The 16,185-nt window shown below is 52.5% G+C and overlaps 1 protein-coding gene and 1 long non-coding RNA gene across 4 annotated transcripts; both read right to left on the minus strand.

Moving 5' to 3' along the window:
* Positions 1-2,028: 2,028 nt before the first annotated feature.
* Positions 2,029-4,058, minus strand: TLCD2 (TLC domain containing 2; the record flags this gene model as incomplete). The annotated part of the gene is made up of 4 exons (XM_079799156.1): positions 2,029-2,794; positions 3,360-3,442; positions 3,610-3,692; positions 3,883-4,058. 4 exons carry the CDS (start codon positions 4,056-4,058, stop codon positions 2,345-2,347), a joined length of 792 nt encoding a protein of 263 aa, XP_079655282.1. The 3' UTR covers positions 2,029-2,344.
* Positions 4,059-6,476: 2,418 nt separating this feature from the next.
* On the minus strand, positions 6,477-11,482 carry LOC307115090. 3 transcript variants are annotated; one of them, XR_013815069.1, is made up of 4 exons: positions 11,389-11,482; positions 10,291-11,195; positions 8,082-8,246; positions 6,477-7,792 (listed from the first exon to the last, which is right to left on the minus strand). It is a non-coding gene; the product is annotated as an uncharacterized lncRNA (long non-coding RNA). The 3 variants fall into 3 exon arrangements; XR_013815070.1 differs by lacking the exon at positions 11,389-11,482 and having other exon boundaries at positions 10,240-11,378; XR_013815071.1 differs by lacking the exon at positions 11,389-11,482 and having other exon boundaries at positions 10,291-11,371.
* Between the last annotated feature and the right edge of the window lie 4,703 nt (positions 11,483-16,185).

Genomic DNA, 16,185 nt, shown 5'->3' on the forward strand with positions numbered 1-16,185 from the left:
AAGATACTACTACAGAATTTTACTTTGTTTTTCTACCTCAGCTTCCATACCTGTGCCTCTCCAGTTTTAGTCTGATTACATTGAAACCCTCTGCTCTCCTTTTCTGCTTGTGTCTGCTCCTCAGCCTGTTATTTTTTTCTCCTTTGAGCTTCAGTGTTAACGACTTTCTGATAGGGATCTCTCACAACCCCTCTCTCATATTTCCCCCTTAATCTCTATTATGTATTTTTCTGTCTCCATGTGCGTCCCCTCCTTTCCCTTGCTCCTCCCTGTGGATGTTGATTTAATCCTGCCCCCTACCCGATGTTCTCTCTGTGATTCCCCATCTCTTCGCCTATTCTTTTATCTCAGTGTACATCCCTGATTCTGACTTTTCCCATCTTCCTCCCGGGCTCTGCCTATCAGTCCCTGTCAGTCTGTCTTTGTTCTGCACTGTCGCTGCTTGTCCTTTGTCTTTCTGCCTGTCTCCCAACACCACATATTTCCTGCTTTCTTTTTCTGTCAATAAATCTTTTCATTGACTGCCTCCTCTACCTCCCGCTCTTCTGTGTCTCAGCTCCCCGGGCAAATCCCCCTCATCTCTTTCCCCCTCTCTCTGCTCTCACTCCGCTCATCTCTCAGCCTGCCAGATTACCTCCGTCTCTCCTGAGCCTGGTTGTCCCTCCTTGTCACTCACTCTCACTAAATCACTGCCTAGACTATCTGTGCCTTCCACCCTTGGGGTCCCTTCCTGTCAGCCTTTCTTTATTTTTATTTTTCTCTTTGTTTAGGAGCATTTTACCAAGTCTACGGTTTGGGTTTATCTCAAGCGTCTGTAACAGTCTTTCTCGATATTTCTGCCAAGGATCCTCTGTCCTGCACTCCATTTCCCTTTGCCTCTGTCTCTTCTGTGCAGCGAATCCTCTTTCTTCCTGTCTTTCCCTCAATCTATGTACGTCTTTCTCTACATCCGCTTCGTCTTTCTTTAGCTCAGCTTTTTGGCAGGAATTTTTTTTTTAAATCTCCCTGTGTCTTGCTTTTGCTTATGCATCTTTTCTGGGGGTGATTACAGGTTATCTCTTGTCCATTGTTTAGTAGACTAGCAACCTTAATCTGCTATACACTCCCCGGAACCTGGATATTCTGCCTGAAGAAGGGAGGGGTCTTATGCAATAGAAAAAAAAATGCAGCCATGGAACCCTGGCCAGTTGGTTAAAGTGTCGTCCTGATATGCCAAAGTTTTAGGTTCGATCCCTGGTCAGGGCACATACAAGAAGCAACCACTGAATGCATAGATAAGTGGAACAACAAATTGATCTCTCTCTCTCTCTCTCCATCGAAAAAAAAAATCCATAAATCAAGACAAAAGAAAAAATGCAGCAGAAGTGGCAGGGGAGAAAGGAGAGCTTGCAAATGACTTCATCGCCCTGCAGCCAAAAGGAAGCCTTTCCTAGGCTTCTTCTTCCATGAAGCCCTGGGCCTAGGAAGACCCTACACTGTGCACCCAGAATGGGTGTTCGAGTCCCTACTGCAGCTCTGTCCTAAGGCGAGAGACCTATTGTCACGTGTATTCCCAGCTCTTGACCCAGTGACACGCCACACAGTGTTCTTGAGCTTGATAAATATGTTTTTCTCATTAAAGGTTCAAAACCAAATAAAATAAAATAAAAAGAAGAGAGACCTAGCCCCATGTTCATTCCTCTAAAAATATGTCTTTTTTTTTTTTAAAAGGTCAAGATATTCTAAAAATAAATTTCAAAAAGGCAGATGCTGGACACAGTAGGACTCAGGCTAAGTACAAACACAACAGTGGGGTTTTGAGAACCAGGAATATCAGCAGCAATCTCTATGCCCCAGGTCTTTGGTCTCTTAGCAGCTGGCATGTCTACATAACCACTGGCTGCAGAGAGCACCTGTTGTGTTCTCCTCCCACTGCCAGAATTTGGTCATAGGTGAGATCTCTTCCCTCTGGCCTTACCCCCTCCCTACCAGGTCTCTACTCCCCGTGAGACTTCACCCTCCCTCATCCGTCCCTGTGCTAAAGCAAAGGGATTCTGTTTCCTTTGGCTGTTACGTTCAGTTTCATGGGTCCTGCCACCCTTTATTGGTAGCACTGGCTGTACCTCTTGAGTTAGTTTTCTGGAGAGGACGGTTATCTGATGAGGAAATGCAATGAACAATAGCCCAGATTCCCAACCATTTCTTTTCAGATCCTAGGAGTGGGGGAGGGGTATGAATTTGCTGGAAGAGGAACTGAGATACTGAAAATCCAGTCCAGTCCTCACCCCAATGGGGGGTCTGTGCCTTGAAGACCATCATCTCCTTGTCCCGCAAGACTGGCAGAAGAAGAACCCGAGGCTTCGCCCTAGTCTTTCAGGCCGAGAGGGGAATCATCCTTGGTGGCAGGCTCACCGTCACATGTCCTGGTGACCCTCGCTTCCCTGCGCCCCAGGTTGGATGAATGAGGCCGAGACCGCAGGACATCACTGATCAAAATGCGAACACCCTGTGAGATGCTCAAGGCTCCCACAGTGGCCAGCCCGGTGCCACCAAGGACAACCAGAGCAGGAGGCACCTGGTGGTGGTGCTGGATCAACCACAGACTCATCCACCCCAGTGGTGCCAGGCGGAAGAGGACCAGGGTGGCCAGGGTGGCCCAGCTGGCCACACTGAAGGCCACGGACGGGGCCTGGTGAGAAAGCAGCAGCAACTTTCTCAGGTGCAGGCAGACGGAGTTCAGCTCTAGGAGCAGAGACACCACGGAGAAGCCCACGTAGTGGCCGGACAGAATGGCAGTGCCGAGACAGCTCACTACCTGGGGAGCAAGGGCCAAAGGTTAGAAGACCTCCCACGACCTACCACCCATCATGTCCTAATATCCCAGTCCTCCCAGGCATTTCCTGGCATTCTTTCCCTGAAAACACCCAACTTTATGCTGACCCTATGCCAGGAGCCTGAATGGCTTTGAAACCATCTTTCCCTAGGATGGAAGCAGCCTGGGCCAGAGGCTGCCTTCTCTGGGGCTGCAGCATCTGCATAGTAACACCCCCCCCCCCAACTTCCATCCTGGTCTTTCATGCCCCATCCCCACTCCCAATACGGGGGCTCCCTCCTTCTCAGAAAAGCTCCATGTTTAACGTTTCTGCAATCCACAGGACACCTGTGGGAATGCGAGCCCCTGAGGCAGAGCTCAGACTCCCAGCTGTGCCAGCAGTCAATCCCCGCCCCTCAATTCAGCCCAGGGTTGGGAGGATCAAGCCCAGGGGAGAGAGGGGTGGGTGTCAGACTCTCTGGGGAGTCGTAGGACATAAAGCGGATGAGAGATTGGGGTCTGCAGTTGGTACACCTCCCTTCCTGCCTCGCCTCTCCCTGAGTCTCACCACCAAATGGTGACAGAGAAGCTCCCAGGCCTGGCCCAAAGTCTGGTTCTGCAGCATGTCAACTCCATCGGCCAGGAAGTAACCTATGGGGAAGGGTGGCAGCTGGGGTACAGCCCGGAGAGAACTCTCCAGCCCCTACCTCGTCCAGTTCTTTCGTTCCCCTCAGGAAGGCTGACAGAAGAGCGCCTGCAATCGCCGTCGGCAGCCTGTTCCCCGCCCCGCAGCTGGCCAGCCTTCCCTGCAGACTCACCCACAGATACAGCCACCAGCACCAAGGCCCAGGGCGGGTGGCCGTGAATGGGGTCGGCGGCCATCTGAGGGTACAGCAACAGCCTAGAGGAGATGGGGTGAGCTTGGTGCAGACCGGATTCTCCCGTGGGGCACGCCCGTCCGTCCACCCATCCCAGCCTCAGACGCTCAAGGGTTAGCATCATCCCTTGTAAAGGTGCCGCCAGGTCTTCCACCGTTAGCTTTCCATCCCTCGCCCTCACCCAGGGACCTCCCGAACCTCTAAGCCCCGCACCCGAGCAGCGCCCCGGACCCGGTGAGCAGGCTGTGCACCAGGGAGACACAGATGTTCCGCCACTTCCAACGGTCCGGAGCCGCAGATCCCGGCGCGGGCAGCAGCTGCAGCCCCCAGTGCATCCCCCGGAAGGCTGCGAAGGAGGCGCCGGTCACGAGGAGCCCCGAGGGCGCCATGGCCTGGCGCGCGGGCTAGGTCCGGACCGGTTCCTGGGGCCCCTGCGCCCTCGCCCCCGACGCATCCGACGCCCGCTCCAGCGACGGCGACCCGCGGCCCGGCAGGGCCGGGTTCCTGGGCTCCCGGGCGCGCCCGGCCTCGGGAGTCTGCGGGAACTTTTCCAGGGCTGGTCCACGACCTCTCGGCCGGAGCGTGATTGGAGCAGCCGCGCGGCCACCGCCCCCGGAGCCAAGGCAACCGACCGCGTCCGGCCCCAGCCACCGACTGCGCGTTGGGGGCTCCCGGGATCGGCCGTGCCACGGAGCTCAGGGGACTGACTTCTGGGAAGTCGACCGAGGTCTTCCCCGACTCCCCGAGTCCGGAACTTTTTAGGGCTCCAGAAATAGGTCACTAATCTCACCTGACACTCCCGGGGGCCCCGCCCCACTAACTTTCCCCTACTCTAAACTCTTACCATCTGGTTAGGCCTCCCACCCCGCCCACACGGCCCTGGGGTGAGGGGCCGGGGCAAACCGGCTGCCACTCGCTCAAACCTCGACGCCGCACTGCTCCCACCCCCTCCCCCGTCTCAACTGTGGGGGAGAGGGCACTTCCCTGCCCTGGAGCCAGCCACCCCTTCCACCTCCGGAGGTTTCCAGGTCCACAGCGCATCCCAGCAACCCCACAGTTCCAGGAGCCCTGCCCCTTCCAGAGCGCCTCTCAATAGAACACTTGCAGCTTCCATTTGGGAGGGGGCGGGGCCCACTGGAAACTCCTCCCTCGACCTTTTTAGGGTGCCCTGCAGAGGAGCCTCGTTGTGAGGAAGGGGAGGCCGAGGGAACCACTCGGCACTCTGGTCTTGAGAAGCACCCCTCCCCCGAGGCGGTCCCTGGTGGGTGGATAGAGTATCTCCCAATCCGAGGAGGCCAGGGGAGGTCAGAGTCACCACAAGGTGTGGGCAGAATCAGAGAGAAAACAGAGACGCGTCGTGCTTTCCGCAGCAAGACTGTTAGGATTCCAGAAGCTTTCAGCCTGTAAAGGAAAATCTCCCTCCCAACCCCTATTTCCTGAAGAGTTTGTACTGTTTTCCATCTTACTCCACACCTTGAGCTGGTTGCCAGCCAGAAATTCAGAGCCATTTCCTGTACGTGGAACTGGCCGATTCCAGCTACTGCCAGAGAATGAATTTCTTAAGCTGATTAGGAGGCAGCCGATTGATGATTCTGCTCCCCCATCCCTCTCACAGCCCTCTTTTCCCACCAAACCCCCACTAAACCCAAGGGGCTAGGGACAGCCCTTCATTCTTCCACACCCATCTCTCCAAAAAAAATTTTTTTTTCAAGTTACACTGATTCTTTTAAATTTTGTTATATGAAAGCCGTACACAATTAATGTAGCAAATTTGTAAGTTACAGAAAACAACAACATGAAAATTACAATTACTTTATTCCACCATCCAAATATTAACACTTTGGAGTATAGTGTAGCCTCAATCTCTGTTTCATGTATTGTATCCAAGTATATACTTATATTTTAAAAAACAAAATTGAGATCACATGATATACACTATTTTTATAACCTTTTAATTTTTTGTTGTTAATCCTCACCCGAGAGTCTTTTCTCCATTGATTTTTAGAGAGTGGGAGAGAGGAAGGGAGGGAGAGGAGAGGGATATGGATTGGTTGCCTCCTGCAACCCAGGTATGTGCTCTTGACCAGGAATAGAAGCAGAGACCCATTGGTGCACCGGCTGATGCTCGAACTACTGAGCCACTGACCAGGGCTATAACCTTTTTTAATATTTAAAGAACATTTTTCTTTTCAGCCAAATATTCTTCATGACTCTCAAAAATATATGTTTATTGATTTCATGGCATGTGCCTTTGACTGGAATTGAACCTGGGACCCTTCAGTCCAGAGGCCAACGCCCAATCCACTTAGCCAAACGGGCTAGGGCTCTTTTACATGACTTTTAATGGCTGTGTAGTACTCCACCATCTGGATAGATATTGCAAATTTTCTTTGCAGCAGAAATGAATTCCCAGACAATTGCTTCTCTATTGCAATGCTGGAATGAACATCTTATAACTAATTTTTTTCCCCTTAGGCTAGATTCCCAAATGTAGGATTACTAGGTCAAAGGCCATAGTAATATGTTTGATACATATTACCAAACTTAAATCCAGGAAGGCTGTACCAATTTGTACCCCTTTATGCAATGTATGTGATTATTATTTTAGTACTCCTTTGCCAACAACTGGGTCTTATTTTTTCTGTTATAGCTTGCTATGAGAAAAATGCTTTGGGGGATGGGGTGAAGGAGGTCAATGGGGGGGAAAAAAGGACATCTGTAATACTTTCAACAACAAAAAAGGAAGAAGAAAAATGGTTATAGCTATATTTGCCTCTCTTTAATTAATAATGAAGTACACATTTGTATTCATGGTTTTATCCATTTGCTTTTATTTTATGAATTTCCTGTGTATGTCCTTTCACAGCTGGCTCTTGTTCCTTGAAGCTGCTTATATGTAAATTACAAGGTGGGAGAGAGGTGGAAGTAGGAGGATGAAGCCACAGGACACTTTAATGTGGTCCCACATCTCTGAAGGAGGTGGAAAGATTGAAGATGCCGGGAAGCTTGTCCTTCCTGGAGGCTGGGTGTCCTCCCTCTTCCTGGGGTGCTCCTGGCCTTTATGCCCCCCCTCTGCAGGGTGCCCAGACAGGTCCTGTGCTCTCCAGGCTTTGTCCTTCACTGATCTTCCGCCTGCCTGTGTTCCCAGGATGCTCCTCCTCATCTCTGCTCCATGATAGGTGAGGATGGCAGAGCCACACACCCAGGGCTGGAAGGAAACACTGTGGCCAGTGAAGCGAGGAGGGGAAGAAAGGATGGAAGCAATGTCCAGGGACAGAGTGATCTTTGTTGAGTGGACTCAGTCTACCTACCCCCTTCTACCACAGTCCCACACACATCCGGCTTAAGCTGTGGAAGAGCTGGGTTTAATGGTCTACTCTCCCCTAAATCTTTGAGTTTCTCATAATTGGGTAATAGGACCCAGCTCCTCTTCCCCCAAAATAGAACAAACAGCTTCCTGCAGCCCCTGAAGGCAGCCACCTTCAGGCAGGGATTCTAGGCCAAGGCTGAACCACACCAGAGCCTGAGCCAGAGAGTGAGATTGGATCAGGAACTGGGGATGGCAGGTGTACACTGCCTGATGCCCCAAAGCGGGTTGAGTCCCAGAACTCAGCTCTCCTGGTTGCTGGAGGGGAGAATTTTCTGCCTGCACAGGCCTGAGTTGAGTTTCACACACCATCCTGGAAAGTAAAGTGAGGAGGAAGAGCAGTGGTAGCCATCAGGGGCCGCAGTCCTATTATGGGTGGCAGAGGATGCCTGGGGCCACCCTTGCACGATGAGAAGTCAGTGTAGAGACTGAGCCCCTTCAACCCTCCGAACCCCTATCTCTGGGGTTACCGTCAGGGAGGGGGGAGGGGCAATAGCTTAAGGGAAAAGCTGTTTTATTCCCACCCCAAGCTGAGTCTGCACAGATGGGCTTCTGATTTCCTCAAGCACACTCAACTGGGTGATTTCTCCATCTCACAGGTAGGTGGAGAAGCTGAGACCGGACGTCTAAGGGTGCCACATATAGGTAAGTATCCCTGAATTAGAGTCTGGGCCAGTCTAAGGAAATGCAGGGGAAGGTAAGAGCAGGGGTATGACTACTGAGATGGCAGTTTCAGTATGACCTTCTGGACCGCACCTGGAAAGGCCAGTGGAAAGAATGAGGGATCAGGAAGGAGGGTCAAGAAAGACATCTGGATAAAGAGATAGACAGGGTTTTCTTTGCTCCACTTCCTCCCACTGTCACACAAAGACTAACTTTGGGTGGTCAGAGACATCTACTCCCTAATTCAGTCAGGGTCTCTAAAATTGTTCTCTCCTGCTGCGCCAATCAGGGTGAAGGCTCTCCAACTGAACAAGGTTCCCTTTCCTGAAACATATCATCATCACTCCTGCCGTCCAGACCTTCCCCGCCCCAGTTCTGTCACCTTCCAGATGAGGGGGAAAGCAGCTCCTTCTCCTTCTCCTCCTCGAAGCCAGCGGCAGAGGGCAACAGTTCTTCAACTGGCAGCTTTAGCTGGGTCAGGACATAAAGCTTGCCACTGAAGAACTACTGCGGCTCAGCCAGGTGAGGGTGTGGGAGGTACCGGCTCCTAAAGGCAAAGGGAAGAAAAATGGGAAAGACCTGAGCAAGGGCCATGTCACAGGGACACTGTCCATCCAAGTCCAGTTCCAGCAGACACTCAACCTCCTAAGGAAGGGTTCTTAGCCTGGGCCTGCGGGAGCTCAGTGAGAAGCAAGAGGCAGCTCTACACATATTTCCCTTGCTCCTCTTTCCAGAACTGCAGAAACCCAGGCTCTCACCCCCTTTACCCCAGCCACACATGGGGTGGGGGTGGGGGGCAGCCTACTCAGCACTCGGATAAGTCAGGACCTGGGACCCCGGACACACCCTTCCCTTTTCCAAGGTACTAGGTGAGAAATTGTATCTCAGGTCCAGAAATGAGTTGTGATCAGCCCAACTGACTTCTTCCCAGAGAGCCCAGCTGGAAAAAGTTTTGGGGGCCTGGATCCGGGAAGAGTGAGGAAGGGAGGAGGTCTAGCGTTGGGAAGGTCAGCAGAGGCTCCTGGGACTGTGAGGAGAGGACCAGGGACCAAAGGCTGGAGGGGAGGGAGGTTAGGCAGGGAGGTTGGGCAGCCTCCCCTGGACTCTCAAATGCCAAGCATTCCGCTTGCGCATTCCGGGTACATCTGGTATGAATTCCAGGCTGTCTGCCGGCCCCTCCAAGTCTGAACTTTGTTCCAAGTTCCAAGCCCCGCCCCCACAGTTCCAACGCATGAATCAGCAGGAAAAGCCGGGCCCTGCAGCATGGCCCGGGGAGGGGGTTGGGGGCGTGGCAGGCCTGGGGGCAGTGAGCTGGGGAGGGCGGGTCTGTGCTGACACACTCAGCCCAAGGGCATGCCCATGCCAATGGGAGTGGCCTAGGTGGTCTTGCCTTGAGATTTCTATGCTTAGAGGGTAAAAAAGACTAGGGTAAGGTTGGGAGGTTTTCAAATTACAAAACCCTCTTGGAAAGCATGAATTTTGAGGTATCTTCCTTCTCCCAAGTGACCAGTCCCCAACTCCTTCCCATTCCCGTCTGTCGGAGCCAGCTCTGGTCAGCCCAAAGGACTTAGCGGCTACTGAGAGTTTGTGCCAAGCAGGTGCCCTTGGCTGCAGAGCGGGGTGGGTCCAGGGCACTGACCCTCTGACCAGCTGCTCCATCAACCTTCTGGCACCCTGACAGCTTCCAGCCCAGTCTGACAGCCAGGATGACAGGCCAAAAGAGTTGGAGGCTGGAACTAGGGCCAAGGGAGGTGGGGGCGATAGCCTAGCCCGAGGCCACGGGGAGGGGCCAAGAGTTGGCCGAGAGGTGGGGAGAGAGGGAGCCCAGTGATGACTAACCCAGGCGCCCCACCCAGCCAGCCGGTTTCCCAGGCGGTCGGGGCCAGGCCTGGGCTAGGGCCCCCACAACCGGACAGGCTTGGGGGAGGTGCAGAGGTGACCTTCTCTCGGCCCAAGACGGCTAGTGAGGCTGGGGCGGGGGGGGGGGGGGTAGAGTTTCCAGGCCTTCCTCGTGCCCGCTCCCCCCACCAACCGCGGTGAAACCCTAAACCTTTGGGTTGCATAAGGCCCCGGCACCGCCGCCCCCTACTCCTCTCCCCTCCCCCCTTACATAACATCCCCTGGAGGGAATGAGAGGAGGGGCCGGCCCGCCCAGAGACCCCTTCCCTGCCAGGGTACTTAGCTGGCCCCGACTCAGTGAGTGCGGGTAGGAGCAAAGCACTTCCACCGCCTCCCGCCCGGTCCAAATCCTCTCCGGGCTGAGTGGTCGGTCCCGTATCCTCGGACCAGAGGGCGCGAGGTTAGCCGCCCCCAGCCCTCCCGCCCCTCACCGCCCTCCCGCCCCTCACCTTACTCCCAGCTACTCCGCAAGACCTTCCGCCACGACTCCTGTCTCGGCCTCTTTTTTAAAAAACCTCCAGACACACTACTCCAGCCAGTCCAGGACCCTCTCCCCCGGAGCGCCCCTGCCTCCGCCGCCCCCTCTCCCCTCCCCCGGAAGGGCAGGGTGTGGCCGCCAGAACCGTACTTGCCCCCATTACCCCGTTAGCACGGTTCCCTCCAGTGCGGCCAGGACCCCAGCTCACACCCACCTGGTGCTGGGTGTGTGTGGGGGTGCTGAAGGTTGGGGAGCAAATCAGTGCGTCCGTGCCCCACGGCCGGCGGCGCTCTCTTCCCAGCGCCCAGCACACACCGGCTCCAGTCTCCGATCAGCTGGCGGCGTAGTGACGCACGAGTTGCGATTGCACCGCCCAGGGCCAATCACCGCCTACTGGTGTGCAGCGTGACCACACCCACTCGGGGGCGCCAGCCCTTCGCCCTGATCCCGCCTCTCGGGCTGTCTTAGCTCTGATTGTCAAGGAGGCCACCCCTTTGCCTAAGTAGAGTTGCACTAAGCCACACCCACCAACTCAAGAGCTGGCCAATCGGTGAAAGGTGTGGCTCGGCCCTCCGCTAGGCTACTTGCTTTGAAGAGCCCTACGTCAAACCGGGGTCCGAAAGAGCAGCAGGAAGTAAAGGCGTGTGTGTTTGCTGTGCATTCTGGTCAGTGTAGTTCTCAAGCGGACACCCCCCATTCCCAGAATTCAGAGCGCTCTGTGAGTTGGCATTTTTAAATCATCTCTGAATCCATCCCCGGCGAAATCCTTAAAGGGCTACAGCCCCTCCTTTTTGGAGCCGTGAGTGCTTCTTTTAGACAACCCCAAAATGGATTCGCTGACCTCTGCAGGAGGCTCTCTAAGGAAAAGTGGAGCCGGCGAAGCAGCAGGAGTGGGCAGAACTGAAGGTGGAAATCAGTCCCCAGGGCAGCAGACTCTTCCGCGGATGGGAACTCCTGAGGGCTTTTGGGGTAGGGACGACTGCCCACCTCTCCAAGCCCCAGCTTTCACTGGAGAGATCTAGTCCACCCCTCCTGGGGGTGCGGGTGTGGGGAAGGCTTCCTGATCAGGAGACTTTCCTTGGCGATGTCTGGTCCCAGTCGCAGGGATAGAGCCGCTTCCTAACAAAAGATTCATTCTTTTTCGCGGCTGTGAAGCTGGGGAAGTCCCAGCCGGGCCGAGGACATCGCTCTCATGATCCTCCCAGCCCTCGACCCTCCCCCAAAGGCCCTTAATAAAATGGTTTGCTTACCCCATCCCTTCCCCGTCCCTCCCCACCCCCCAAATAAAAAAGATTCATAGTACAGTCTTCACCTGAGGGTAGATGGAAGACTTCTGGTCAGAAACTAGGGGATGGCCGTGTCAAAGTACAACTGGCCGGCAACCCCATCCTCTGCCTTAATACCCCCATTCAGTACCGCCCTTCAGAAGCTTTGCACTGACTCAGACCTACTTAGGGAAGAGATTTCAGGTAGAGACCAATGAGGAGGCTGTTCCTTCCCTCAGGAGCCAATCAGGGTTTAGAGGGGCGGGGGATGGGCAAAAACTGAAAGGAACCCAGTGACTTGGCAAAAGCTGCTGAACTGCTTATTAAAAGGGGCGAGTCTGGGACCCACCCCATAGCATCACTCCCTCGCCCTTCCCCCTTCCCAACTGAACCCAAAGGCGTAGACAAGGATCCATGACTTTTCCATGGGCTCCAAATTGGGGGTGAGGTTAACTGAGCTGAAAGGATTTGGCTGGAGTGTGAGATAGTTCCTTCTGTATTAAATACGGGCTCTGCCACGTGATTGCTATGGTTTCTAGGAGCACCACAATTCTGAACTTGTGTTCAGAACATTGTGCCTTTAAGGAAACTTTCTGCCTTCCACCCCAGTAACAGCTGACTGTTGGAAAGTGTGACCTCAGGGGACAAATCAGCTGTTACCACATCCTCCTCTTGGCCTGCCCTACTCCATCTGATTATTCTCTCCTCCCCCCACCACGGGTGGGGAGGGAATGAAGGAGACAGAACCCCAAATATGGGGTACCTGCTTGTATGTTCTTCCCTCTTCCCTCTTTCTCACTGTCACCATCTGCCTCCCTCCTTTCTCCCTTCCCCCCTGCTGGTTAGTTCTTCAGAGGTTCTGAGCTGGGAACCAGAGGTATTTCCTGTCGGCACAGTCAGCTCAGACCCACCCTCCCTGGTCTAGTAAGGGAGGCCAGTATTGGGGAGGCCCAGAATGGAGGCTGGATGGGTGTGGAGGGGGAGGGGGGGGTCCAGGAATGGGTACTGGGGAAAGTCCAGTGAAGCTTCGGACTTAGCCTAGAGGAGGAGAACGGTTGTGGAAAGCAAGCCTCGTGGGTGTCAGAACCCTGCTCCCCGGGCCGGCCGGCCGGCTGCCCTGTGCTCCCTGCTCCAGTTGCCCTATTCCTCCCCAGACCGGGACCTGCTAAGTGAACCGCCCTGGCCTTGCTTCTAACTCCACTTCTGTTTTTAGATGCCGCCTGGGCTGCTTCAGTTTTTACCCTCTTACCCTCTACAGCCAGGGAGCTAATGTGGCGCTTCCCCGGGGCTGCAGGTGGAACAGTACTGGCCCCAGGAACCAGCGGCTTTGGCTGGGAAGCCCCGCAGGAAGACCTAAGTAAATATTTTGCCCCAGCTCTGAGCTGGGAATCAGGGTCACTCCAGGACAAGCTTAGTGTGAAGTCCCAGGAATGACTTGGCAAGGTTGGGAGAAACTGATCAGGGCCTTGGCCAAGCTTGGAAGGAAGAGAAAGCTCACCAGCTGACCCATTCCCATTATCCTTAGCATAGAAGTCGAATCCCCTTTCCACCCAAAGGCCCTGTGGTAGGCTAGTCTCTCTTTTGTTCTGCTAAGTCTCCATCCCCTCACCCTCCCACCCTAGGGCAAAAGCACAGGCTTTCAGTCCAGGGTTTCTCAATCTCAGCACTATTGACATTTTGAATTGAATAATTTCTTGCTGTGGGGCTGTACTGTGGGGGCCAGCATCCCTGCCCCACTAGATGCCATTAGCAACACAACTTGACCCTTCCCCATGACAACCAACAGTCTCTTTAGACATTACCAAGTAGTCCCTGGGATTCCGAATTGCCCCCAGTTGAGAACCATTGATTTAGACAAACTTGGATTCAAATTCTAGCTCTTACCAGCCCTGAGCTTGATGAATATACTTAACATATCTGAGCCTCAATGTCCTCATCTACAAAATTGAATGAATAATAAATTCATATTGTAGGGATTAAAGAAGGAAATACCTAGCACAGTACCAGGCTCACTGGCCCACAGTTGGTGCGTTAAACATTAGCTTCCTTCACTTTTCTCCCTGCCGGATCAGCAAAGGCTAACCTCACCGGGCATGGGCTGACTGCCGGGGCAGCTGCAGCTTGCCTTCCTGACTATCCAAGCCATGACCTCCAGGACACTCAATATTGAGGTTGGCAAAGGGGGCTGGCTAATTTGGTCCTAGATTCTCCAAAGTCCAAAGGTGCTTGGGTTGGGATTCAAGGACAATTTGGGAATAGATCTGTTACAAAGCATTATATCTCAAGATGTGGCCTGCAGATTGCTTGCATCAGAATTACCTGGGGTGCTGTTAAAAATTCAGATTCCTGCCCTAGTCGGTTAAGCATATGCCCGGGTTTTGGGCTTGATCCCCAGTAGGGGACGTGCAGGAGACAGCCAATCAATGGTTCTCTCTCATCATGGATGTTTCTATTTCTTTCTCCCTCTCTGAAATCAATACAAAAATATTTTTTTAAAATTCAGATTCCAGCCCTGGCCAGTGTTTCTCAGTGGTTAGAGTCCGCACAACAAAGGGTCTCGAGTTTGATTGCTGATCAAGGGCACATACCTGGGTTGCAGGTTGTGACCCGGTCAGAGCACATGTGGGAGAAACCAGTAGATATGTCTCTCATGTGGATGTTTCTCCCTCACTCCTTCCCTTCCACTCTCTCTGAAAAGCAATGGAAAAAATATCCTTAGGTGAGGATTAACAAAAAATAAAAACAAAAATTCAGATTCCTGGATTTCATCCCAGGCTACTGAATCAGAAGTACATAATAAAGTTTGAAAACCACTGTTTTAGGGCTCAGATTGGGGAAGGTGTCAATGCCCCAGAAATCTTAGTGCACCCAGTGCTCACCATTGCAAGGACTTTCTTGTTAAAGAGAAAGGAAGAATTCTGATTGGATTTCCTCTCTTGGAAATACTTGTTCATTGGCAGCCAAGGTTGATCTGGCCCTGAATGATTCATTAATCCTAACCAGTTCATTAATTCTCTTCTTTGCTCTCACTGTTTTGCAGATTTAGGCTATTACTAGAACAGTAAGATTCATTTTAGAATCTAAGCTACCCATAAGTGTTTTAAATATTCCTTTCTATATTCTGGCATTGAAAAGACATAACTTAAGTGAAAATTTAAAGGAAAACCTTATGGAATGATAAAAAATAAAAAGGAATTCGTAGGTAAGGTTAGTTACACCCAAGGTCATTGTTGCATTGCAAGCCAAAACCACTAGAGGGCAGGGCACACACAGACTTGCAGAAAGAAAAAGTAGTGCCTGTTCAGTCTAGGTAAACTGAGACCAGAGTAAAGACCAGATGGACCTAAGTTTATTGGTACTAAGAAGCAAGTACTACCTCCTGACCATCAAAACCCATCCTCTAGTCTCAAGTTCACAGACCAAAGTTGGGGATGAGAGATTGACAGGAACACCTAATTTCCCAGCTGGAAAAAATAATAGTGCAATGGCCAAGGAGTACATTGGTTTTAGATAGGCCTGGATTTGAATCCTGGCTCTACCACTTCTTAGCTATGTGACCCTGGGCAAGTTACCCAAGGTAGTCATTTTCCTAATCCTAATGAGGATTAAACAAAACAAGGTATGTGAAGTGTTTAGCATGGTGCCTGGATCCTAATCAGTGGTTTTAAGTTATGACCAAGGTCCTATGACCAAGCACTTCAAGGGTTCCAGCTGCCCCTTCAAGAAAGAAGACACAGCAGCCCTGGCTCAGCTGGTTGTAGTGTTGACCTGCACACCAAAAAGGTTTTGGGTTTGATTGCCGGTCAAGGCACATACCTAGTTTTTGGGTTCAATCTCTGGTAGGGAAGCAGCCAATTAATGTTTCCCTCTCATATCCATGTTTATTTCTCTCAATTAAAATGTATCCTCGGGTGAGGATTAAAAAGAGAGAGAGAGAGAGATGGAATCAGATTATAGCAGAGCCATTCCTGTCTCCTCTCTAATTTGGACTTCAGTTTTTCTTAAGTGACCTTAAGGAACCGCCTACACCTCTACACCAACTACTACAGTCACCTTCTAGGGGTGAGGCTCAAAACACAGCCAGTGGTTTCACTGCAGACAATGGCCTTTCTGTCCTGCAAACGAGTCAGAACCAAGACCCCCTGGAGGAGTCATGTAGTAGTGGTGCCAGTAATCTGGTTTTCACTTACTATCCTGTGCTGCACCTCCCCCCACTGTGGTATCTGCAAGGCTCTGCCCCAGCAAGCAAGCTCCTTGGCAGGGCAGAAGCTGATCTCAAACAGGAAGTCTTAGGGAACAGTTCCTCCCAAGAACTCCAGGCCTCTGAGCCTGGGCCACTTCTCTCCCGAAGGTCGCCCGGAATTAAAAAAAAAAAAAAAAGTGGGGTGAGGGGGGCTGGAAGAGGGCTGCCAGTTGGGAGGACTCCAGGGCAGAAAGTCTGTGCACCAGCTTCTGAGGCTCCATTCTGCCACTTGGACAAACCTCTGTGACGGCTCTTGGTTAAAACCTGTAAAATATAAACAGTAATAACCGCCATCCTCCCTAGGTTCTGTGAGGCCAAATGGAATGTTACTGATCACATGTTTTGGAAAATTAAAAGTTCCTTCTTTTGGAAGCCAGTATGGAGGCGATGAAGGGACTTGATATCAGAAGTCGTCAGAAGTCCCTTAACTGTAAAACCGGGAGGGGCGATCCGTCCCCTAAGGGCTGTATCTCTGGAAAAAGCCCTCCCTCCGATCTACGATCTGTGTTCGGGATGGTGCAGAAGGAAGCAGCGAGGGGAGGGCCGTTCAGCATCCCGCTCCGCTGCACTGTTGGGGCCGATGGGGGCCCCTTTCAGCTCC

Source organism: Cnephaeus nilssonii, assembly GCF_951640355.1.
Source record: "Cnephaeus nilssonii genome assembly, chromosome: 19".
Classification (NCBI taxonomy): Eukaryota; Metazoa; Chordata; class Mammalia; order Chiroptera; family Vespertilionidae; genus Cnephaeus; species Cnephaeus nilssonii.